Here is a 26506-nt window from a genome sequence, read left to right as displayed (position 1 = left end):
ACTTGTTATGCTTTTCCAGGTATAGAATCTAACTCTTGGTAGGTTGTCTTAAAGTTGTTCCCCTCCCCACCCAGCTGCTACAGCAGGTAAGGCAGTGGCTGGAGGAATGTCAGATGGCTGGGGGGAGGGCTCGTTCAGCCCCTTGCCTTCTTCCCCTCTCCGCTTCTTCCCCAGGCAGTCTTTTTTCCCGCTCCACTTCCTGCACCTCCTAGCTTCCCACAACCTCTGCCCATTTTCCCCACCTATTCCCCACAACCATTACCCCTCCCTATTCACCACAATCTCTGCACCTTTCCTCCACCCACTCCCTACAATCTATGCACATTTCTCACCCACCCACTTCTCACAAACTCTGCCTCTTCTGTCTGCTCCCCGCAGTCTCTGCCTCTTGCTCCCCAAAGTCTCTGTCTCCCCTGTCTGTCACCCTTACTGTCAGATGCTGCTTGGGGCTCTGTCCTTTCCTAGAGCACAACATGTGGAAGTACAGTCCTTGGCAGGCCACACAGAAGCAGCAGCAGTGCTGCTGACTGGCCAGGCAGGGGATGAAGTTTCCTTGTGGTCTGTGCCAGGAGGTAATCCAGCCTAAGCCAGGGCCAGGCTTCACCTGACAGTAAGGGGTGGGGATTGGGAGTAGAAGCTGCAGAGGGCAAATGGAGTGGGGGCAGGAGGCTGCTGTGGGTCTGACTCTGGCCCTGGCCTGTGCTCAAAGCCAAAGTCATTTGGCTCAGAGCCATGTTATAACAATCTCCTGCTCATGTCCCTCCTTCCCCTGCTTTGTACGTGATTCTAAGATGAGGGGCTTCTCCCTATGCTGATTGGGGGAAAATGTTTGTTAGATTTGAGTAAATATGGTATATTTAGAAATTCCACTCCAGTCTCTATAGTGATCCACTACTATGTAACTTCAGGAGAGGATGTCTTTCATCATTTAGAATTCTTTTCTCTTGGCCACCCGTTTTAAAGTGGGGTTATCCAATCAAATCAGCTGAAAGCAAAGGCCTGGCCCAGAGCAACTGTGATGCAAGCAAATTCAGATGCTTAAGATTGTGTAGTATTATATATTAACTTATTACAGTGGCGCCTTGATGCCACAGCTGAATTGTGGACCCCTGTGTTAAGCACAGTACAAGCACATAGTAAGAGACAGCCAACAAAAAATTTGAAATCTAAATGGAAAGGCCAAAAAAAGGAAAGTAGCATAGAAATAGGGTGATGGTCACAATTTGTAAATGTCAGTAACCAGTAATAAGATGCGTCTTAGCAAGTGGGGCTTGTGTGGGTGTTCATATATAGGATTTGGTCTCCATTTTGGTTGCAGTGGTTGATTGTTGGGGAATTGGTAGGTTGTTTGTTTGTATATTGTTAATGGGGCATGAATAGTACAAGTACAGATGGCTGGGGAAATAAGAACAGGATCATGGGAAAGATGAAAGGAGGAAGGTGGGCATTGTAGGACAAAAATAAAAGTGATGAGCTGAGGAACAGAGCTATTAAGATCAGAAACAAAGGGAAATACACGTAGGTTAGGAAATGATCAAGCCACTCATCAGCAAACAGAATATAAGACCGAATGCTACAAGTTAAATTATACTTTACAACTTGAAGTTGTTTGTTGAAGTTTGTTATATATTCAAGATGCTTCTGCTGGGCAAGCATTTTGATCTTCCAAGATTGGCTCCAACCTGGGGCTGATGATTTCCCTTCCACTGAATACAGTTGACCATTAGCCTCTGCATCCCTGTGTGGTGAGTTGAATTAAGGATATGAATGGCATTACAAAAGAGCTGCATAGGATGTCTGCCCTCCCATTCATTTTCAGGTTGAGGAAGTGGAGGGAGCTGAAGCAGGGCTCTTCTGTTTCTCCCCAGATGTTTATCCTGCAAATCTAGACTTTCCATCCTACTGCATCTGACCAGTATGAAGAAATACAAAAACTGGCACCAACCTGTCAGTTTCCTTTCCTGTCAGTCAGATGCCAAACATGGCATCAAATTATTTAAAATTGCTAGAAAAAAGGGAACAAGTGATGGTGCAGCCTCAATTTCCTGAGCAAGTCATCTACCTAGGAACTTCCTGAGTCTGTCCCAACTTCAGGTGAACAAAATAGCACGATCATGAGCATGGCCATATCAAAACAGATCCAGTTACCAAAAGAAAATTAAATCTGATTATGTCATGCACTCAGCTAAGAGGATGAAACACAGAAAAGACATCAAATGAATCAAAGGCATCAAGAAGTATTAAGTAGTGAAAGCTGGTGTATGTGAGAGTACACAGGAACAGAAAATCACTTTAAAATAAACCCCAAAATGATTCTAATATCTATGTGCAAATTGACTGTTTAGAATCATTGAGTTTGACATATACAGAAAAGCTTATTCAAAGACAAGACAAACACACTGACCATGTCAAACAATGCAAGTAAAAACAGTCATAACAAACTTCACGTATATGGTAAGCTGCCATAAAGAAGAGAGAAAACAACTTTTTCTCTTGCTGCAGAGGGCAGGATACAAAGCTGTGTCTTAAAATTGCAGCAAAGTAGACCTAGACTAAATCTCAGGAAGAACTGCCTTACTCTGAGAACTGCACTGGGAAAATGTGAAATGTCCTTTTTGGAGACTTTCAAGAAGAATTTGGATAAGCATTGGATAGGGATGGTTTAGGAACAGCATTCCTGTGTTTGTGCAGGGGTTGGACCAAAGGACTCTTGAGGTCCCTTCTAAGTCTATGATTCTATTAACTGAAAAATAAAAGAGGTTAGTCATTTACATTTTTTATGTAATGAGGGGTTATGGCAAAAATAAAACAAACAAGACTGGATGGTTCTAATGACTAGAAATGGGAAATAGGAATTAAAATAAAAACCTTATGTTTTATTTGTAGGTACAAGTGGTGAGTCCAAGTTTGGTAGTAACCAAAACTGTTATCTTATGGCTGTTTGCCTTTGTAATGTGAATAGATGGTCTTGTCCCATTTCTAGTGGACAGATGAAAAAAATGTCTTGATGGAGGTGTTGCCAGATGTTGTCATACTTTTAGATCATTATAAATTCACATTTGTGGGACAGTGTTCGGTGGCTCTGTACATATTCTGTTCTGGTTATGAGATTTCTGTCTCCAAGGGTCATGGTTGATTTTTACAAAATCAAGAAGAATAATCTCTGTTGACAGCCTGCTATTCCACAAGGGATGCTCAGGACTTGTCCTTTACTACAACCTTCACATCCCATTCTCTCCTCCCCCCGCCTCATAACACAGAGTCAAGGAGTTCCACAAAGAAGAATTTGGTTGTGAGGATAGACCACCTGATTGGGTGTGTTCTTTGGCCTCTCATGCAGAAGGTCCAATGTATTTTCAGGAAGTTTCCTTACATCTTGTGGAGTTGTTTTTGGGTCAGGTTGAAGATCCCAGAGAGTAAATTTCGTAAAAAGGGCTACTTACTGAAGAGGTTGCAAGAGTCATCCAAAGGGGCTCTCATCTCATTGTGAGCAGAAAATAACAAAGCACAAGAGCAAAGGATATGTTGTTTCTGGCAGGAAGGGATCTGCTGATCATCAGAATGTCTGTAACCAACTAGGGAATAGAACTACCTCTAAACAATTAAATGATCAGTATCTCAAGTTCCATATGATATTTTCCTTCACAGAAAGTAATTTTACCAAATAAATAAATAAAAGCCCCCACCCCATACAGTTTAAACAGAACAGAAAATCTGGGTGTGTTTTCATAATTTGGGCTAAGGACATTATCTTTTAATCCAAGGTGTATTTCTGATAGTTGCTTAGATGTCATGATTGAAGGTTAAAACTGAACCAGACAGAAGACTGACCAGTAAATGTATAACTTTTCAGGGGGGTTGGTAAATAAAATTAGATTTGTTTTTTCTCTCTATCAAACAGCCGTAAATAAAAATGAGCTGGTAACTTGTTAAGGCAGAAGTCACACGTACTCACTTTCATACAGTCCAACCTTTGTATAAAATAGTAAATTTTGAATAAATCCTAGAAATGAAATGACATTGGAAATATTCACGCTTCAGTGAATCTTTGCTCCCCCTGCCCCTTGCACAACCAACACGCTGAGGTGCTGCTCATTGGCAACCCACAACCATGAGAGCCAAATAGAAACCATGAGTGTACAGGCATTCACACCATTTCTTCTGGAACAAATGGTAGTTCCAGGAGAAAAATAACCCATCTCTGACCCAACAGAGGTCACTTAGAAGAATGAACACCTGTACACTTCTCCACTGCTTGATTTCTTCCAGGAACCAGGAGGAGTTGATCAGGAGAGGAAAGGCTCCTCAGCCTTCCCCAAGCTGGGGTCACTTCAGTCTGGAGAGGGTGTAGGGGACAGCTCCTGTAGACTGGGAGGGGTATGGAGGAACAGCCTCCTGCTGCTCCCTGCCAGCTCCTTACATCAGAGTCTTTGGGGTGAGGAGCGGGCAGGGGCTTTGCCATGTTGCTTAGGCTTAGGCTACTCTTCCAGGCATTGGGAGCTGAGCTGATTGAGCAGCTGCTGCTTGCTCTCCTCTGCTCACATCTTGGTCTCCCAGGAATGGAAGGACTGGAGCAGCTGCTGCTCCATGCACTTTCCCCAAACTACAGTCACCCCACTCCATGGGAGGTGTGAGGAGCAGAGGAGAGGGGGCAATTGCAGATTGAATGCTTGTACTGCTCACTTTCCTGTAAACGTTTTTAGCAGTGAAATATTTCCACCACTGGAAATGAATGTCTGTTCATGGCCTAAGTTTAAACAAGAGACTTCCACTTGGTTGCTCTGGTTCTGAGCTGTACTTTCTCTTGCAGAGTAAGCAGCAGCTTCTCCTTAAAATCTTACTCACTTAACTTTCAGATTTTCCTTCACATCATTTTCCAGTTTTACTGTTTTTCTCTCTGTGCCAACTAGCCCATGACTTTCAAGAACACTCAAGAACCTGCAGTATGTTAGCTATTACACTATAAATTCACATTACTGAAAAAAAAATATGTATGGCTATTATGCTGTTATGCTGAATCTTAAATATTATATGATATGGCACCTAAACCTAAGTGCAATGAGGGTAGTTGAGGTATGGATTTATCAAGTTCATGTAAATGAAGCCCTGTTAAAAGGGAAAAATCTAGTACCTAATATTAAACTATTCAAAATAAACATTAAAAAAGTTGATTGAACCATTTGTATGTGATAATTATCACCATCTCACTTGTGCTGCTGCCAATCTCTTTGACTCATACATCAGTCTCCAAGATGTGATTCCTAGAAAAGGAGAGGAGGGAAGTTGGAGAAAAGGTGACAGCTGAGAAAACAGAACTCTGAAGAAACCATCAAAGCTCTGGTGGAAACATCTTAATGACACACTAACCATTCCACAACTTTTCTTTCATGCAAAAAAAAAGTACCTGTGAGCTTTAAGCTGAGTGTACAGATTGTGTGTATTGTTGTTTGTGTGTATCCTGAAATGTATGCACACAAGCAAAATAAAACTCATCTTCAAAATGGTTTCTTCTAGATAACCGTAATACAACGGAGTGCATTATCCTAAAGTAGATTGTTCTGGATAGCTCATCATATGCAAGGGAATATGTTACCTATAACTGTTTGAACAATTTTTTATAGATGTTTGGAAACTGGACTTTCGGAACGCTGGTATTTACTGTGCTCGTATTTACAGTTACATTAAAGGTAAGAGAGCCAATATTAATATTTAATTCACTACAACTTTTGAAGCCTCCTAGATTGTGACCATTTCCCCCTATGCTATTTATATTCTGCACAGTATTTTGTCTACAGCCTTTGAGGGTAGTTAGACATTGCTCCCTTTGGAGTTTCAAAGTCTTGTACTTATTGGATAGTAGACATAAATAAAAATGTAAAATATAATAAAATAGCTTAGAAAAAAGAGCATTGTAGTAATTTTTACAAAATGCTACCTAATTCTTTTCATGGTTAAAGTGAACAGTTTACCAGTTTTTAGCCATCTTATGCCAGTGTCCACTGTGACAATTAGGCCACTGACAGACGTTAAAAAGAAGGTGCAATAGGACTTGAGATCTGATCCCAGCAATTGCACTCCTATGATGCCGGGAGGTGTGATTGTGGAATTGAGCATCAGATTCCCCTCATGCCGTATTGCCAATGTAGGGGAAGCCCAGAATTACACCCAGGCTCCCCCTGCACTGGTTATTTTTCTCCTGTGGCTGGGAGCCCTATCAGCTGTCAGAACTCACAGCCATGGGGGTGCCTGTTGCCCACCTGTGGCTGTTGGCTCGCATAACTGAAGGGGTTCCCAGCCAGTCAATCATGTGATTAACCAATTAATCATGCCTTAAGTATAATGTGCATCAGGGGCCTTAGAGACTACTTTTAAAGAGAAACAAGAAGGAGGACAATTAATCTTTTAACATGCTGCTAGTAATATTTCAGTGTTATTATTTCCTAAGTAATATTCAAGCTTTTGGTGTGATGTATATTAGCTATCACTATGAAATGCAAGGTTTAGTTCTTGGGTAATAGGTATGGGAACTTTCTTAATTGTGATGGAAACTGAAAGGCCTTGTTTCCACTACAGCTTTTCAGTAATGCCTTAGCTTAATTCTTGAAATAATATGCTGGTTTTAACATTACTCCATCTTTTCTGAGTATTTTATCACTTCCCAATAATTAAAATAATAACCACATTTTTCTTTTTTCTTTCAGCTTGCGCTAGATACACGCTACTGGACATGGATAAATCACTTTGTGATCTGGGGATCATTGCTGTTCTACATTATCTTTTCCCTACTCTGGGGAGGAATTATCTGGTGAGAACCTAGTGTAAATTGTTATTTTGAAGTGTTACTAAATGCAAATATTATTTCAGAAATATAAAATAGGTTATAAACCAAGCTCTTTTCAATTCAGCTTTTGTATTTTGTACAACTAACAACTCAAGTCACCAATTTAAACATATCAGAGGGCTGGAATGTTGTTGTAACAGTGTTGATCCAGGAAAGCAAGTGTTTTGTGATGATAGCTTTGATTGAACCAATTGTACAATTGAGAGAGACAAGCTTTTGGTACAAAGTGCCCTTCCTTTGGCTTCTTTCTGAAACCTGAGGAAGGGCACATAAGAAATATCTGAAAAATAATACACTGCATTAAAATATTGTCTAAGTCTCTTCCAACCGTGCAATTGGTCCAATAAAAGATACCACTCTCAAAAATCCTTGCCTCGCATATTTCATGGACCATCACAGCTACAACATCACTCCAACAGTACTTTGCTTCTTACAGTTTAAACATATCAATCATGGTGATTACTGAAAACTTAACTTTTCTTGAGCTTAATAGATGCTAGAAATAGCCTTAGGGAGGAAAAATTATTGGTCCTTAGATTCTATTACAAAGTGGTTGAGCTTTTTTTGATGTTTTGTTTTAAAAATCTATGGCTTTATTACAAATAGAGCAGGTTAGAAGAATTTTTACATCACCTGCTGCTGATTCCCCTTTTTATATTATTCTTCTTTTGTGACAGATATGTTCTAATAAGTTTTGCTATACATAATTAACAAGATAGAAAAAGAAAACTCACATTACAAAAAATGTCCATATGTTTTAGGACCATCTTTTTCTCAGCAAATATAAATAAATGTATGTAAGAGGAAATGTGTTTTGAGATACTCTTCCAGCTTCATATATCTGGATTGAAAAATATTAGAAAAGAATATTGGTACTCCTCATTTCTTAGGGAGTAATTGACCTTGAAGTAACATGCTTTACACCAGGCTAAAACTGTGTATTGTGTTTCTACTCCATTTTTTACTACTAAGTTAAGAAAGCTTATTCCATAGAATGTGTGTTCACACCTTGAGGGAGTGAGAAGGCTTGCCCTCTACACAGGAAGGGAAGAGGGTAGACAAGCACAAAATGGTAGTTTCCATACTTCAGGGGACATGGACAGATGTTGGATTTTGAAAAGGGACAAGGGTGCAAACAGTGAGGTGCATTGCCACATATAAAACAACACATATTTTTCTCCAGTTAAAAATAAACTAGAAGCTTTACAAATAGGCTAGGGGCCTGAGACTGCATTACGCAGTTGAAGATTGAAGCAAAAACAAATAGTACTTCTTGGAATGGGTTAAAAACAGTCTACAGGGCTGTGAAATAGCTGCTCCTGGCAATGAAACTCCTAACAGGCAGCAGAATTACAGAACAAAAATGGTACCTTGGTTGTTGGAACATCAAGACCATTAAAAAGGAGAGGGTTATTAACACCTGTGGAATGAAGAGTTTAGAAGGGATCAGATAGATTATAAATGAGCCGTGAAGTCAATTGATTCCCTCAGCACTGCCTGACTAGAAATGCAGCTGCCACAACCAGGCATTTGGTTCTAACTTTGGATGGGCCAGGAGTCAATGCGGGAGGGAGTGGGGGTGCGGCAAGTGTACCAGTGCAATCCTCTGATCCACCCCTCCCAGGGGGTAAAAGATGTTAAGTGGAGTTCCCTCTAGCTAGGGAAAGGAAATAACATTTTATGATTGCTTTTAAGACTAAACTTTGACCCTAGGGATTGCACAAGTTTGGGAATGGGTATGTTGCCCCAAATATGAAAAAATATATCAAGATTTTGGTGTTATTTTGGGTTTGTTTGTTTGTTTTTTAAATGTTTCGGGTTTGGCAATATTAAGAGTGAGTCTGAATGTTTTGAAGGAGGAAGGGAACCAGGTGCCAGGAACCAGGCTTGACTCCTCACCCTCTTATTCTTTTGAGGCCGAATAATTGTAAAAACTACAGTGGTTTTGATACTAAGCCAGGTAAAATGTCACAGTTAAATGAGTTTTTCCATGTATTTTCTAGTTAATTAGAATGTGAAACATAAGTGAACCTCAGATGAATTCTGACAAACTGAAAAATGAACCTTGGGGAAACTGATCCTACAACTTTTGCAGTACTCTGTTATATATTTTATATTTAACACTGTGACACTTTTCTCTTTCAAGTAGCAGTTCCACTAAAGTGTATCTCCTTCTCATCTCTTCCCTCTAGGCCTTTTCTTAATTATCAAAGGATGTACTATGTGTTCATGCAGATGCTGTCTAGTGGGCCTGCATGGCTGGGTATCATTCTGCTCATAATAATCAGTCTTCTTCCTGATGTACTCAAGAAGATCTTATGCAGACAGTTGTGGCCCACAGCAACAGAAAGAATCCAGGTAAAAATATTTTTCTTAGATTTAGTGACATGTACTATGAATCTTTGAAAATTAGATCTCTCTAGAGTTTTAGAAGTAATAAAAGAAGTATAGGAATCCATGTTTGTACTTAGTGAGAAGTTTGCAGTCATTGTTTCTAGGTTGAAATTTCTATGTACTTTTACTTTAGTTTATGCTTCACATAATATAACAAAGTTATGCAAGTTTGGTAGATCTGTATAAAATATAGAAGCCAACTAAAAGGTCCTTCCTAAATCAAATGTGAAACCAGTATTCAGAAGCAAAGTTGTGAGATCCAGATCTACTTGAAATTAAGTTTGCAAAAATATCTCCACTACAGCAAGATAGCACTATATGCTTGCTTACTGTTTAATCAGTCTGTAAAGATAAAATAACATGCGTATGATTAAGTAGTGTATTGTTGCTAAAATAGAATAATGTTAAATAATCTGGTTATGTAATATCTTTTTCCTAGGAAGCGTGACCATTGCTTAATACATCTACTGTGACCTTTACAAGAAAGCCATGAATTTAAAATTTAAAAAGCTATCACAAGTAATGTTTAAATGAAAATTAATATTTAAAAACAAAATCTTCAGGTATATATTTGCAATATATTCAGCTATAAGCACACAGATATGTAACCACATCGCTGGATAGCAAGATTGTTGTTCAGATCTATTATCCCCATTCCTTTTAGTGGCCAACAGCATAAGTTATTTTACAGAAGCAATGCAAAGCCCCCTTCTAAGGAATAAAATAGATTCAAAGCAAATAATTGTGCCTTCCTTCCTAGGAAAATAAAATCTGGGAAGACAGTATATATTTAGGCAAGGGAGGGGAGCGGCATTCTGCTTTCATATCTATTAGACAGTTGTCAGTGCCATTTTCTACATTCCCAGCATGCATAAAGCTATGACAATACCTTATTTCAGGAGGTAAAACCAAATCTGTAGGTTCAGCAGAATGCCAAACCAAGATGCCCATGCAGATCAGAGTGTAGAAGCTTTTTGTGTAGGTCTTTGAGCAGACTCTGGCTTGTGACTGATATTTACAGGAAAATTGCCCTTAGTATCCACACTCTCACACAGTCTAGGCTGTGCATGCTTGTACTTAAGTCTAAAGAGAGAGAATGAGAATGGGTTAATTAAAAAAAATAATCCACCCACTAGGGTATATAAATATCTAATGAGAATGGCCTTTTTTCATTGCCATTGTCTGTTAATGTTGGAAAATGAACCAGTTGTAAAGCAGAGTGTGGGCTTAACACTGGCAATGTTCATTTTTTAATATGCAGTAAAAAATCTTCTAGCTTTTAACCAGATTTATCCCTTGTGTCTCTTTCTTCCCTCTCGCTGTTTCCTCCTGTCTTCCAACCTGCTTTGCCTAAATAACCACTACCTTGCTTTAAACATAAATGATGTGCACGGTTACTTCCTACAATCTTCTGGGGAAATCAGACTAAACATCAGTGCCTTTCTGTTGAGCAGTCCACCATCTTTATGCTTTCTCAGACTTCAAGCAGTCTAAGTTTCTAATGGAACAAAAGGTGACTTTTTCTGCCTTTCTGCATGCTCAACTATTTTCATTCAAAGGATGGTAGAAAGTTTATCACCAAGAGCTGTTTATCTTATTCATTGTCTTCTTTTCTGATTCGCATATAAACTACTATACTTTAAAGAAGAATATTTTTCAATATAAATTTTTCCTCTACTCCAGAATCTGTTGACCATTGGTAATTAGCTGTCACTCTCATTATTTAATTTTACATAATTTGTCTGCTTCAATCTAAGATTTGTAAGCATTCATGTTTCTGTAGATGAATGTGTTGCACAATGCAATGAATGCTTGCATTGTAAGTGACAGAAAATAAACTATTCACCACGCACAGACGTAATCAAGCCCTTTACCAATCCAATAGTGGTTTTGCCATTATTTCTGTTTTAATGTAGAAATTATGGTTTTAAGCCATACAGGGCTCTACAACAGTGAGGAAAATACAGCAGTTCTGATGTTTTGTTTTGCAGCAGTTATTTCAGGCAAACGTGATTTTTTTTTATTTTTTTTTAAAGAAAAATATTCACTGTATGCTGTGACATGAAGTCTATACATCATCCTGGGGGGAAAAAACCCCCCAGAGATTGCAAATATATGCTGTTCAAAATTTTTAGATTAATACGAAGTAAACATAAACTGCATAGTAAAAGATGTCCTTGTATAAACCATTTAGGGTGAAATAACAGTCCCATTTAAGCTATAAGAAAGATTTGGTTCTTTTGCAGGCTTCATATTCATATTTTCTGATAGATGGCGGTTATAAATATAAATCCTTTCTTCTTAAAAGTGTAGGAACTTTTAAACTGATAACATCTGTATAAATTGCAAGGAAAATATTGGAAATTGATTTCAGTGTTCACAATTTCAGCTAAAATTGTCTTAGAAATATTTTTAAATTAATTTGTTCTGGCTTCTGGAACAGTGAGTTAAGTTTTTTGCATCCCTTTAAGGACAAAACCTTAAAATATGTTTTTAAAGGCTACTGCAATGGCTGAAAAAAGGAACATAAGACTTTCAGGATGTTCTGAGTAATCAAGTCCAGCCTCCTGCTACAGTAGGAAACCATGTCATGAATCTCTACAAATCAGTTCTGCCCTGAGATACTTATTTTTGTTTCTAACCATTAATGTAATTGACAGGAAGTCCTGTGTGTGGTGAACAGCTATTTACCATTGTTACCAATGAAAAATTTAAAAAAACCCCAACTTATATAGTCTTCCACATTTTAGATTGACTTTTAGGGTTTTCTTAGTGGTGTATATGCAAACTTCACTTTGTTGGGCTAAAACTATCAATACTTCTGCAAAAGCTTTGGAGGAATCTGTTGTTTTGAATAATTTTATGCCAAAATCTTTCATACCAGTGGGCCCAACAACTTTGGTGGGACTGCTTGCCAAAATGAGATAAGCTGGATTTAGTCTTCTTGGAAGCTATGCATGTATGGTATGTTCTCTTGATTGTATACAGAAAACCTTTTTATACACCAGCTTCATTCATTTGTTATATTTCCACTCGCATTGTTCTTTCTTCCCTCTTGCTAGCAGCAGAGATTTCTACCACTTGACAACACAAGATTGGAAAATGTAAAAGCACTTCAAAATTGCCTTCTTTCCACTTTTTATTGGCCTCTAATTGACCATTATTCCAGTAATCCAAAACATTTTTCTAACTCAAATGCCACTCCTAGCATTTTGTGTGCACACAGTGAATAACTTGTTTTTCTCCCTTAAAAATACCCTTTCTCTCCCATTTAGTTTGCTGATTGGTATTTTTGTTCAGTATTTCACTTCCGTCATAATGGCAGGATATTTACCTTGTTATGAAGTCTTTGCTATTCCTGAAGGAGCCAAAAGTAGTACTTTGCTTTAGGAGGGAATTCTGGGGACTCAGCATAGTTCTTACCGTTAATGAGCATAGACCTTCTTGAACTACAGTATTTTTAAAAAGTCAGTGACCAACAAACTACTATCTTTCTCCTATCTCTGCCTCCTACCCTATTAAAACCAAAGGACAGGATTCTGTAGCTGAAGAATATGAATCCTGTAGAACAGGGGTGTCAACTCACTTTGTGCCCTGGGCCAGATATGAGTTGTGGGCTCCTCATGGGCAGGATCCAGTCCACGGCACAAGCAAGTAGAGGCAGTGACAGCTGCAGCTGTGGGTCAGAGCACACAGCAGTGTGGGGGCAGTGGCTTCAGCTCTGACCCAAACTTCATGGAGATGTCTCCAGCTCCACCACAGGCCACGTGGCAGGGGCCGGCAGCTGGGAGGTAAGGCAACAGGAGTGCAACAGGTATTCACTAGAGCAGTTGAAACATGGCTGCAACTGTATCAACCCTTACTCTCCCTCCTGCTGCCAATTGCTATTTCCACCAAGACACAGGAGTCTTGGATTGTGCATCAGGCCACATCCCCCTACTTATAGTGGCCCGTGGATAGTCTGGAGGCTGGATAGAGAGGCTCTGCAGGCCAGATCCAGCCCCTGGGCCATATGTTTGACACCCCTGCTGTAGACGTTGTCATCTTCCCACAGAAGAGAACCCATAGGTGGTCATTCTAACCTTTTCCCATGTTCTAACTGGTGTACTTAAAAATGCCCTACCTGTACCATCAGCCCACATTACCTTTCAGATGCACTGTTACCTTCCTTTCAGTGCAGTAGTTGTTCTGCACAGTTGTATACGAGACCATTCTCTCCTTTAAATTGCGTGGCTCAGTATGTTGGGAGCAGCCCACACACAAAAAACATTTGTCTAACACAGTCACTAAACCTATTCATTGGCAGTTTTGACACTATGGAAGAGCTCAGAGTCTATAAGATCTTGATCACCTCTTCAGGAAGTCTCCAGTTTAGTACAAGGTTTTTTTCCTACTGCAAGTAGCCAAAAATATGAGGTGGGGGGTGGGGGGATACAGAGTTAGTTTAGTAGTTACTTATGATACAATTTAAATATCTTTGATAGAATAATCAGCATTTTTGTATTCGAGTTCAGAATATGATTAAAGTCAGACCAGTTGGGCAACAGGGCTCAGATTAATCCCAGGATAGAGGAATATGAGCATTGCTATAACTGTTATTTTTTTTAAAATGTATATATATAGATATATAGAAAATATCACGTTGTATGACATTGGTACGATAGTTAGAGATCTGTTCTTTACTTCTTGAGAAATTCATTCAGATTTCCCTCATGTATTCAGCAAATGTCTTAGTATTTTTCCTCATCCTTACAGAAGAGTATGAAACATAAAACACCTCTAAATGCACTGGCGAACAGCGATGGGCCACTTCTTGAAGGAAATCTTTCAGCTTCCGAGGCATAATTAGATCAATGCTAGGTAACAGTATTGTACATGTTGCCAGTTTGGACTCGCTTCTATGGGTGTGCTGTGCTGTTTAAAATTAAAACTATTTAATAGTTTTATAGTTTAATAGTTTAATATTAAAACTATTTCCTCCAGAGTTTTTGCTGTGCTTTACCTATTTTGACATAAAATCATTACAATTTTCTTGGAGATTCTAGTTTTTTGCAAGAGGTTTCATGTCACAGGTAAGATCCTTATTTCTCTGACAATAATGTAAGGCAAGGCAATCTGTCATGAAGACCAATGAGCCCACATAGACTTTATATAGTTTGGGTTTGAGAAAATTGTATATGACAGTCACATCTGTGTTCATGAACCATCTTTATTGATGTTTGTACTATCTGTGCAGAATACATAGGACAGAGACAGATAAGTAAGTTTGCCCATTAGTATTATTCATTATAGCTCAGGTTCTGAGACACAAATATAGACCAAATATAGCCAATGAAACAAGACAGCAGGTATACAAATAACCTTAGCAGTTAAGGATAAAAAAATCACCATTTAAGCTACCTGCATTGTGTATCTTGTTGTAGTATGTACTTGTACCCACTGAGATGGAATTCAGATAGCAGGAATTTAAGAAAGTTGTACTTGTCCCCAAGACAAGCAGCCATTGCATAGGCAGAACATTTGCACTTCAAGATTTAACACTGAAGAAATCCAAACCTGTTCAGGGTACAGAAATACATAAAGCACAACCTTTATTCTATTGTGTAGTGATATCATGCTATAACCAGATATTTAATTATGGTTAACACTTTCTTTTAGTGGGTGCATTGTTCCAGATTAAACAGGTGTTAGTTTAATTAGGTTTTAGGATAGTCTTCTCATGATGTCACTACAGCTAAGGAGGTTGGAAGGGAAGGGTTCAGGATGAGTGAGTGGAAATGTAGAGGGGTGCAAGGGATATCTGGTGGCCACATTAAGGGTAGTTAGTGAGGGAGAACAAGAAGTTGGAAGAAGTAGGGAGAAAATTTTGTGCTGGGGACCCAGCAGAGGCTTAGAACTTAATTCAGTTCCTGTGTGCCACTGCATTGGTGAATTCCTCATGGCATTGCTGCCTTGCTTCCACTGCATGCCAGAACAGAATTGTCAGGCACGGTGAGGTGGCAGGAGGTGGAGAGCACAGGGACATCTGGATTCAGGTTCTGAGTTCCCTGTCTCAGCTCTTGTCCCTTCACATCTCTCTAGTCTTACAAATACAAGCCTTTTCATGCAAGTACGTGCCACTTGGGCTAATGCACATATCTGCATTCTCCTTTACTTTTTTCTACAGTCCCCATACCCTCTGCTGATTTAGAAAATATCTTGTAGGAAACTAAAGGGAGAGGGAAAGTGGCAGAGTATATAGCGAGAGAGTCAGGTAGCCACTGACACATCCCCAGAATACAGGACAGCCCTTCGGTGAGGGAGAGCCCAGGGGTGAGGGGTGGGACTGTCACCTTGGCCAATCAGCAGCAAGGGGAGTGGGAAAACCAGCCCTCTTGGCCAATCAACAGCAAGGGGTGGGACCACCACCTCCCTTCCTGCCTCCTTCGCTCTGTGAGTGGCTCAGAAGCCCTCTCCTCCTAGCTGTGCACCGCCCTACCTCTAGGCACAGCCAATAAAATTGCAAGGATATTAATATGTATTTCTGTCAGTGAACTGAAAAGCAGGAATTTCTGATGTCCATTCCTCATTCATAAATGGACAGAGGACAAAGGTCTGGTATAGAACAGGACCAATGGCCAAACTAAGAGTGAGTGGAAATGTGAAGCAGTTATAGGGGGACAGAGCAGGCATGTGGAGTTAGGGCACCTCCGTTCTTTTAGTGACTGTGTAGAGCTAGGAACAGGAGCTTGATAGGATCGGTAAGTAGGGGATGCACAGCTTCCCAGCATTTTGCTAGCACTGGAAGCTGCCAGGATAGCAGACTGTGAATCCCAATATTTTGAGGTCTGATCTTATTTAATATATTAGGCATCTGCGTGGCACTTGGGTATCTAAATGTGATCTTCTTCTACCCTGCTCAGTCCCTAAAAATCCTTAATGCATCCACCTGGGTAGCACACCTTATCTTAGCCTTAGGACTAAGGCACAAAAAGTGATTAGATCCACTCACCCTTTGCATTAACTGTTTTTCAGAGACTTGACCATTGTGGAATAGAATTGTATTTAAACATGTAGGACCAAATGCCGTTTCACCCCTGAAATGCCTAAGGGCACTCTTTATCACTTTTTGTGACTTAGCCTTAAGGATAAGGTGACAGTGCAGTGCCAAAAAAGGTGCATCAGTATTTTTTCAGGGACTCTAGTAGGATGGAAGGAGATTGCTCTCTAGGTGTTTTGGGCTAGTCTGCGTTCCAATGGAAGCTGTCCTGATGAGGGTGCAGCCACCAACATGCTGCTGTCTTGTGTTCACTGATGCACTTCAATGCTGTAATTTTACCAGTGAGGCTGCTTGGCTCATTCCCAGCACCTGCTTTCATTTATGGTGAAGACTGAGTGCATGAGAGTGGATGCAGACAGACAAGCCTGGCATATCCTCACTGACAAGCTTCTGGGTTTGCTGTATACCTATATATGCAAGTAAATGCAATATGGGTGAGGTATACTCTGCCCACTTTTTGCTGACACCTCCTGTCATGCCGGTGTAAACAAGCCACTAGGATGCCTGACCACCATTTAGACCCTGGTAGGAGAATAAGCTCTAACCGTTTACATCAAAATGTACTTTTTGCCATTTTTAGAGAGATTTATGGTAACTAAGGCACTTAGTTTTACAGATGGAGGAATAAAAAGTAGTTCTAGATCCATTTTTTAAAATCCCTTTAAAACCATTATATAATAATTCCTGATAACATGATATCTATGAGACTTATGTGGGGGAAGGGTTCTTTTTTAATGTCTACCTCTGGTCTTTATAAGTCCCTGAAATGCATCTGGGCTTCATGTCTCCCTTTAAAGAGTGCTTATATTGTGGAGTTAAAAAGAAAACCAACCGTTTGTGCATTCTTGGGTTCAAAAAATAGTACAAAAGAGTATTTTTAGGGTGTTACTGGTATTAAAGATAATGTTAACTAGTGGACAAATTTTCAAAACAAAAAGTGGGTAGAGTGATTGAAATTTAGTTTGATTTTAACCCCTTTTTGCCCTTTTTTATTTTGAATAAAGGAATGCTAGTTAATTCAGTATTTACTGAGAGAATAACTGATAGTTTTGGTTTGAATAATTCTTAAGGGATGCATCTCCACTAGACATTTACTACAGAGTAAACTAATTAACCCCACTTGTACTACCCTGTTGCAGAGTTTTTTTAGTACACAGCACTACATGTGTAGACACTGACATGGCTGACTGGAGCACAAAGGTGCTTCAGTACAGGGCTGCCTGCTGGCTCGCCCTGCACTGGAGCACCCTCATGCCCCAACCAGCCCCTCCGTAGTACGTTGAGTCAAGTCAGAGCAGCCCCAGCTGGCAGGGGGCTTGCGGGGTCAGCCTGCCAGCTGGAGCTGTTCCTACGTGGCTCAACATGCTGTGGTCCCAGGCGCATGTTCCTGGGGAGCAATAAACTCTGGTTCAATACATGCCGGAGTTTACTGCTGCATGCTAATAACATGGTAGACACACCCAGGGTGTACTGTTTTCTTAAATGCAGCCACATAACTTCCATAACTTATAACTGTTAGTTATGTGTGTATTTGGTAAGGAAAATAGATACCCTCATTTGGGAAATCACTTTACTTATTTTGTCTTAATCCATGCACATACACTTAAGAACTGTCATCCAACTCCGCTGTTATTTTTAGCCTGAGTATTTCCTGAGCAGAGATTGCCAAGTATGTGAAATTTTGGTGCCTTTTTTTTTTTTGATGGTACAGAATAATATTAGTGAATCATTAGGCTCTGATAGTATTTCATGTGTAATAGTATTAGATTGCAAATAGATGTCATATGTAACCTAAGCAAGCTGTAACATCTAATCTTGCTTAGATGTAAAAGCCTAGTGCACTTAAACCACAATGCATTCTCATCTGCTAACATAAATTAGTTGAAGAGAATTCTCTCTCTTTGGAAATATTGAACAAAATGGCTAAAATTATTCTGTCCCCTTAATGTTCCTTGTAGACTGATAAATGGGTATAGCCAAGATGTGTAAAGCATCAGTGCAACATATGTTAGTCCTATTAAATAAAAAAATCTCAAATTGCAAATGATCCTTGTATTCTCTCATCAGTTCTCTGAGTCCACTGTCAACTTCAGCAGTTATAGATAAAGAATTCAGGGTTTCTCAGTCTCATCTGAAATTAATTGTGTAAATATTAGTCACTTGCTTAACAGGAGGGAGGATGGGTACACCTTTGCTTGGAGCAAGCAAGCCAGATAGTGGTAGCTTACTGAGAATTATGAGGATTCCATGGGCATAACACTACTAAGAAATTAACATAGCAGGCTTTTCACTATTTATATAGCCCACTTACTGTGTGTTTCTTTTTATTGTTGTTGTTTGCTTGACAGAATACATCAAGGCAGCATCGGGACCACATTTCAGAATTCACACCTCTTGCCTCTATGAAAAGCCCAAGATACAGGAGCAATGACTGCAGCAGTTCCCCACCGAGAAGGTCTAATTCTCATTCTAAAAAAATGATGTTTACGCACTGGAAAGGCATTGATTATTCAATACTTCCATCTGTCTTTGGCTATTCAAATAAGCCTTGCAATTCCAGTGCAAGCTACTGCTACAGTGGGTCAGGTTTGGAAACATCTGTATGACAGATCACCAATTCAAGCCTTTAAGAACTGTATTTTTTTGTTTATTTCTTTTTTGCAAATACAGAAAACAAACATGTCACAGACCCATATTCAAATATACTTGGCTTTGGCCATCTGAAGTAAAGTTCAGACTAACAGGATCAAGAGCTAGAAGTATGAATCCTTCCAGGCCTGTTGGCCTATTTTTGTCTTGAACTGCTGAAGCAATGAACAACCTGCACAGTCTGGCACTGTAAGACTGAAAGCACTAGAAATTATCTTCATTTTGTGTCAAGACTTTTGTGCATTTATTGCTTCTGTCGTCTTTAGTTGTTTCCTTTATTACTTGAAGTGTATAGTTTCAGTCAGTGACCTACATTTTGAGATCAACAGTTTTAATTTTCAGCCAGAAGCAACGTGACCTCAGATCTCTTTGGTGAAAGTCGCTTAGAGCATATTTAACAAGTGCTGTTTCTTATTTTCTCTGTCTTTTTTTCTTTCTTTGCTCTTTCTGTAGAACAAACTGGTGTTTCCTCTGTGCAAACCTGCTTTCAAGAAACTCCCTCTAATATTCACTTCCTTGTAAGTGGCCAAATCAGGGCTATGTATGGTTTTGAGTTCGTTTTTTTCCTTGTAGAAAGATAGAATCATTTTGCTTAGAATAGGTTCACACTTTCTGGAGTCAAGCTGGCTGTCAAATAAGTCAGACCACCAATATTCACACTTTCTTAAACAAATACGGAATGGAATAATTAAACTTAAAATGTTTTGGAAAATTTCTAAAAAATAAATAAATAAGTTGAACCAGCATTCCCACCACTTTAGCTACGCTTATGGAAAGGAAGCATCTGCATGTAAATCTTAAGTATATGTATTAAGAAGTACTGGTTTTACTTTTTTTCTATTTCCTGCCCGTGCTATGAAAAAAATCTTATTTTCAGTCATTTACAGTATCCAAATAAGATGCTTTTAATATCTGGATTTTTGTTCTTTGATTTTTGTTTTAGCTTTTTTCCCATTTTACTGTGAGGTAAACTGCTAGCTAATGGATCCAGTAGAAGTACGTTCTCATAAAGCAGTTTGTATACACTTGTTAATCTTTTTGAGAGAACCACTAGATGGTGTACATCTGTTGTCAATTCAACCTCATTTCTGATACAATGATTACCAGGCATCTGTATGAATTATTTACTAGGCATTCCAGCCAGCTTGTACATCCACTTTCTCTGCAGTCTGCAGAGTTTATTTTAGCTTGTACTAATTTTACTACTAGTTGTCTACTTCTCCAGATTTTTTTTTAGTCCAGTGTTTTATTTGGGGTGTAAAAACATCTGAAAGACGAATCTAATACTTATTAGTTTTATTGTACCCCATGTTTATAACAGGTGAACAAGTGTATCTTTTAAAATGTTTCTGGCAGACAGTTAATTTTTTTTTCTCTATAGGAAACAAAATATTTGGGATCAAATTTGCTGCCTTTATTAGAGAACTTGACCAAGGCATTGTTTATACCCTTTTTAATGCTATTGGCATAGTGAAGGAAGTTTCTTTTTGCTTGTATGTATGAAATAACTTCAAACTTCACTAGAGTTTTTAAATGAAAGTAAATTAAATCCACTAGGAAACACTTACCACAATGTTTTCAATTAATCCCTGTGAAAATTGTTAAGTTGTGAAAACTTCAGTATACCAAAGATGAGAGAAGAAAAAATATGGCAATGCTTACTACACATTCATCCACTACCCTGTATAAAGATACTAAGTCATTTTTGCCATTTACCATGTAGCACTTCTTAGTTTCAAACAATGCCATTATATTGGTCACGTACTGTAATATATATATATTAAATTTATATATATTTGCCACTACATACTTGGATGCTGGTCAGTTAGAACTGTCCCCTACATAAAACACTGGTGTATATATTTTAAATTCCTAATATATGTTTTATACCAGTAGTGGTGACAAATTTCCTGTGTGTAGTTAACAAATTATTTGTAACATATTTTTTAGAAATCTTAAAATTGCCTTTGCACTGAAATATTTTTCATACTGTAGCTATTTATATATCTGTTTTATGCGTACTTTTGTTAACACACCATTTCAATTTTTTTAAGTATATGTTTTAAAGGCTTTTTTTATACCTATGAGTTTTGGCCACTTAAATTTAGCTTACAGTGGAATTGTGGCTGAATGTTAAAATTCTGATGAATGTTAAAATTAGAAACAGAAGTCTACTGCTGTATCAACTACTGATGGTTTGATGCTGTTAGTGCTAGTAGTGATTAGGGTTTTACTCTTTCTTATGCTATACTTTTATGCTGATTTTTTTTCTGTAAAACCTTCTGCTGTTTTACTTTTTTTTCTCATTTCCATCTTTTAGCCTTAAATGAGAAGACTCTTGCTTGATGTTTTTGAAAATGCTGCATTGCTGCTCTGTCTACTAACAGAAATTTACTACAAACTTCTTACAGCCCAACTCTTTCTTAGAAATTAATAATAGAGATGGTATACAGGATGAAACACTTAGAAAAGTGTTTGAAGGACAAATAATTCTGTTTAAACTTGTCATCTTAGAAAGGAGGAAGATTGTTTGCATTTTAACAAGTATTTCTGCTTTGACTTAGCAATACTTTTAGTTAAATAGTTGGTACTATGTATCCATCTGTTAAAACATACCATCTAAATGAAAAAAGCATAAACTTCAAAAAACAATTTTCCTGGGTAATCTTTGCTTCAGTCCCTTGTTACTGTTATCATGCAAACCTAGTCCACTGCAGCAGATATTAACGGAAGTCAGAGTTTCATTGTAAATGGATGGAAAAATACTAAGGTGTAAATGCAAGAGCCACATCTGAAGAATACACAAAGACTGTATTATCACTGAGACATGGAAAGCTGACAGGCTGTTGAATGATGAAAGAACTGTAAGGATAGGAAAAACCATAATGATAAACTATATAACTTCTTAACTTGCCTTGTTTAAACTGTTGCAGCTTTAACAACAAAATGTCTCCATAACTGCTTTTATAAATGTCTTGAAATTGGTAGGCACTAACTAAATGTTTGTGAAGTCTTAGAAAGTATTTCAGGCTTTGTAGCCACTCAAGTGTGTGTATTCCTGAAGTGGCTTGTAGCAAAATACTGGAATCATTTTCATTTTATGGTGTACAGTAATTAATATTGTTTGTTCAACTGCTCAGTGTGAAAGCTTACAGTTTTTCTTGGTTGCATTAGCCTGTTTGTCTTGATCCCACTGGCCTGAAATGAGAAGGAAAACAAATAGTTGAATTGCACCAACACTCTTCTTGAAAGCCAGCGAGATCACTGTGATCATGCTACTGTCTGTTAACAAAGCTTTAATGGAAATTTGTCCAAGTATTATGAAAGTGAAAAAGTACATGATTCTACTTTGCAGAATAATCTACAAATCAGTTTATATAGCTTTAATTTTTTTACCTTATGAAAATATATTGAGTTTTAATATGTTATTTCTGACTTAAAATATATTGTATATACACACTTCTTTTAAAATGTCCTTTCATTATATAATGTAAAGTAGAATCTGCAAAAGTGCTGTTGGGAGCAACAGGAGTAGTTATCAGTGTATTAAACATCAAAGATGTCTGTAGTCATCAGCACCAAATGCTGACATTATTTTCAATGGTACAATGATAGGTGCATTTATTTGAAAATAAATCAGCCTTCAAACCTAATGCTTAGATTATCCTATTACACTTCATTTACCTGATCTAAACTGTTGAAGTGTGAATAAATAATCATCCATAAAATTTATTTTCAGTGCTATATTTTTAACTTTCATTTCTGTAGATACTTAAATATAACTTGTCTTTATTCATTTATATTTTGGACCTTTCTGTAGATTATATAAGCAGAAGACATGTATCTGCTTGCAATAAATTTAAAAATTAAAGACTAGTTTTAAGTTTGTTCATAAGCAATTTAAAATCATTTTAGTTTAAATATAAAATAATTTCTTATTAACCTGTAATAAACTGTGAGTAGATAATGGAGAATTAAATAAGTGTTTTGAATATGTTACTGGGTGTGGTTGCATTCACATTTATTTTCAGTAGGCTTCTGTAGCTAGGTGGGGGGCATAATTAATAAAAGAGGGGAGTTCAGAAGAGTCTTGTGTAAGAAAAAGACTCCCCCTCATCTTGGTTTTACTGATGAGTTTCAACTTAGTACAAACTGATGCCAGTCTGGCAAAGCTGCATTCCTTCTATACAGTTTCGCAAGCTGTGAACATAAAAAAATCAAAACAAATACTCTAAACCACAGAGGATGAACCCCTAGAATTGCTGGCCTTGGGAAATCCCGTCTTTTTCTCGCATTCAAAGTAAAACCTTTCTTTCAGATTAAATAGGATTGGACACGTGTAATTAGTACCTACCTGAGGTTCTTCTAACATATAGCTGTGAATTAACCACTAAGCTCCTGGCCACTGGCTGGATTGGCAGCAGTTCCTATCAGAGCTGCCAAAGGAGCAAATAGCAGCAGGGATCGGGGAACATCACCAGGATGTACCATCCTTATGTACTATCACAATGTTAATCTTAAAATAAGTTTAACTACTAGTATTAAAAGTGGCAGGTTGAAGAGACATCTATACAGTGACCTCAAAATAACTAATTAAGAGCGCTGGAGGGGGGAACAGTGCTTATGCAGAAAAGGAAGTGGATTAGTTTGACCTGGCTCCGCAGCTTCTGTATAGATTGGGTGCTTCAGCGGAGTTTTTTAGCAGTTTTATGTAAATCTGATTTAGTCAGCCATTAGATAACACCAAAAAGCCCTGCTGAAGCACCCAATCTATACAGACTTTGGGCAACCTGGGTCAAAGTAACGCAACACGTGTTCCAGGTATACACTGCATTTGGTGCAAGGGCGTGCCAAGCTGTGAAAGTAAAGCACTGTTTTGGGGTTTTTTTCCACATCTCTAAGCAGCCTGTGGATCTGAAAGACTTTAGGTCTGGAGCCAAATTTATCTCATAGGCACCTCCATTTTTAGATTTCAGCATACCTAAAAATAGGTGCCTTGCCCAAGAGGGTAGTCCAGATAGAAGGACTTAGGAACCTAGGACCCCTGTACATTTGGTCAGGAGAGTTTACAAGCTTCTAACGAGCAATTTGGAGTGCTTAAGCACTGAAAAGGGCACTGCAGACAGCTAGCCAATGAGAAACACTAGGCGCAAGGGTGGGTCAGATTGCCCACCCTCCTCAAAGGTAGGTACCTGCTTCCTGTACTTTATAGGCATCCATCCACTTCAGATCTCAAATTCTTGGTGCTCCTAAAATGGTAGATGCCTAATGGTGGTGTCAGTTTTCCAGTAATTAGCAGGGATCCTGGTTTTCTCTGATTTTAAAAAAATCCCCAATTTTCAGTTTAAAAAAAAAACCCTAAATCCACATTTTTCCGTGATTTAAATGAAACACCACTGTATATAGATTCAGGATGATTAGGGCTTTAAACCCAGGTGTGTCTCTTCCGGGATGAATGCTTCAAATATTAGGCTAATTACCAGGGATTCTGGTTTCTCTGATTTTTAAAAAAATTCCCAATTTTTGGTTAGAAAAAGTAATCCCAAATCCACATTTTTCCATGATTTAAATGAAACACCACTATATATAGATCAGAGATCATATATAAATCTGAAAAAACCATCAGTGTGTTTTTCAAATGACAATGGCTATGTGTGTTGTATTTTGGGCATTGTACTGAATTTTTTTCACCACTATCATTCCTATTTACATTTGATTAAGAACTGGGACAAAAATGTGTTCTGTCATTTGTGTGAAAGAATTAGAGTCTGAATCCAAATAGCAACTTGGAATGGCCCAGTGTTCAAGTTTTTATTTTGCTTGATTCTAGCCAGGGACCTTAATTTCGGTTCCCCATGTCCCAGAAGAGGTTATTGTCATTCTGGAGTGCTGACATTCTCTATTGTTCCTAATGGGGATATAAACCCAGAAATTGGGCAGTCAGGTGAGTAGCAGCAGTGTTAACCCCCCAGGTTCTGGCCCCACTGAAACACTGTCTGTGGCACCTGTGGATGTTAATGCTGTCCTCCACACCACTGCAGAATTTATGGCCTTGGGAGCCAGATTGGGAGGTGAATTTTCTGGTCTGCAAGAAGTCCTGTAGGCCAGATACTTGACACCCCTTTCTACACTGCTAGCATCCTATGAGCAGTTGGCATGACCTAAAAGTAATAGACATCTGTCTGCCTCACAGGACAATAGAGTTGTGCCAAGTGAGGCATCAGCTTGCTTAACATCAAAGATAACACAAAGCTGGAGTGACCTCTCCAGGGCACAAGAACCCGGGCAGTATATATGGAGTCACTAAGTCGCCCATGCACTGGTGTCCCTCTCTCAGCGTTGCTGGTTTAATCAAAAGGAAAGGCAGGTTCCAGTCCAGTTGTAGCCAGTTTGGCTGCAGGAGCTGCTGGAACAAAGGAGATCATGCATTTGTCAGTGGATTGGGGCTCTACACTTAGGCTGGCTGCTGACTAGTTAAAGAGGTTAGACTACCATATCATGGAGTAGACCTCAGTTCCACAAGCTTTTGGCAGCATTTCCTCAGGCAGGGATGAGACTAGAACCCCTTTTGAGATGCTCTTCTGCCCATAGCCATTGGCATCCTAGAGGTTGCCAGGTTATTCAGTTGCTGTCCAGCCCTTGGCATTAACAGTCGTAGGTAATAGGGCTGTGCGAAATGGCACAGTTCCGTTCTGACTCCAGTTTCGAGGTCTGGATAGAACAGCATTTTGTACTGAATTTCATTTCAAGTTGAAACAGCCTCACTGTTTTGCTTTGTTGAAACAGTGAGGATGTTTTGATGCTGTTTTGACGTTTCGCCTGACCTTGGGGCTGGGGAAAGCAACTCAGCCCAGCTGGGCTGAGTTCCCAACCCCAGCCCCACGATCAAGCAGGGGAAACTCAGCCCAGCTGTGCTGAGTTCATTTCCCCAGTGCGACCATTGGCTGAGTTCCCAACCCCAGCTGGGGACCTCCCTGTCCCTGGCACGATTTAGCATGGGAGATGGGGAGGCAGGCCAGCTGAGCTGACTCCCCGTCTCCTGCCAGATCTTGCACCGGGGATGGGAAGTCAGCCCAGCTGGACTGACTTCCCATCCCCAGCACTATGGTCGAAATGTTTCAACTTTCAAAACATTTCGACTAGCTTCGTTTTGTTTCAAGGCTATTTCGACACCCTTTGTTTTGCTTAGATTTTGCTGTTTTGACCGCGAAATGAGTCAAAACAACTGGCAAAATTTCACACAGCCCTAGTAGGTAGTACTGTGTACTGAAAATTATGGTAGCAGGTGAACCTGACCTGACCTACAGTCAGTGACCTGAAAAGAGGGAAAGAAATAGACACACATCACTTCAACAGAATGTCTCCCAATGGCATCTTAATCAATTGATTCACCTTGCCCTTAAGTCACATGTATTTAAAATCTGCACCATTTGGCATTGTGCAGACTACAAACATACTGTATTTAAATAAGCCATCATTTTTACAGTATACTTCAGCTTATTTCTTCCTACTGTTTACCTAGGATGTACAGTTTATGTTTGTCTCTATATGGAGACATTCCAAAAGTTTCTAATCCATCTTTT

At 38.9% G+C, this 26506-nt stretch overlaps 1 protein-coding gene across 5 annotated transcripts in view; it reads left to right on the top strand.

The window, feature by feature from the left end:
• ATP11A (ATPase phospholipid transporting 11A) overlaps positions 1 to 22922 on the top strand; it is a 228990-nt gene extending 206068 nt beyond the window's left edge. For 3 of the 5 annotated variants that reach the window (XM_059721065.1, XM_019484962.2, XM_059721064.1), the window contains 4 exons: positions 5622 to 5687; positions 6702 to 6805; positions 9034 to 9199; positions 18623 to 22922. In XM_059721065.1, the coding sequence (XP_059577048.1) occupies positions 5622 to 5687; positions 6702 to 6805; positions 9034 to 9199; positions 18623 to 18880 (594 nt within the window). In that variant the 3' untranslated portion in view covers positions 18881 to 22922. Of the gene's footprint in view, positions 1 to 5621; positions 5688 to 6701; positions 6806 to 9033; positions 9200 to 10659; positions 10749 to 13990; positions 14096 to 18622 lie in introns of all 5 variants that reach the window. The other 2 variants (XM_059721066.1, XM_059721067.1) reach the window with 2 other exon arrangements.
• Positions 22923 to 26506: the final 3584 nt, after the last annotated feature.

The sequence above is a fragment of the Alligator mississippiensis genome, chromosome 1 (genome assembly GCF_030867095.1).
Source record: "Alligator mississippiensis isolate rAllMis1 chromosome 1, rAllMis1, whole genome shotgun sequence".
Classification (NCBI taxonomy): Eukaryota; Metazoa; Chordata; order Crocodylia; family Alligatoridae; genus Alligator; species Alligator mississippiensis.
The sequence above is the reverse complement of the archived record's forward strand: the minus strand, read 5'-3'. Positions and strand labels throughout refer to the sequence as shown.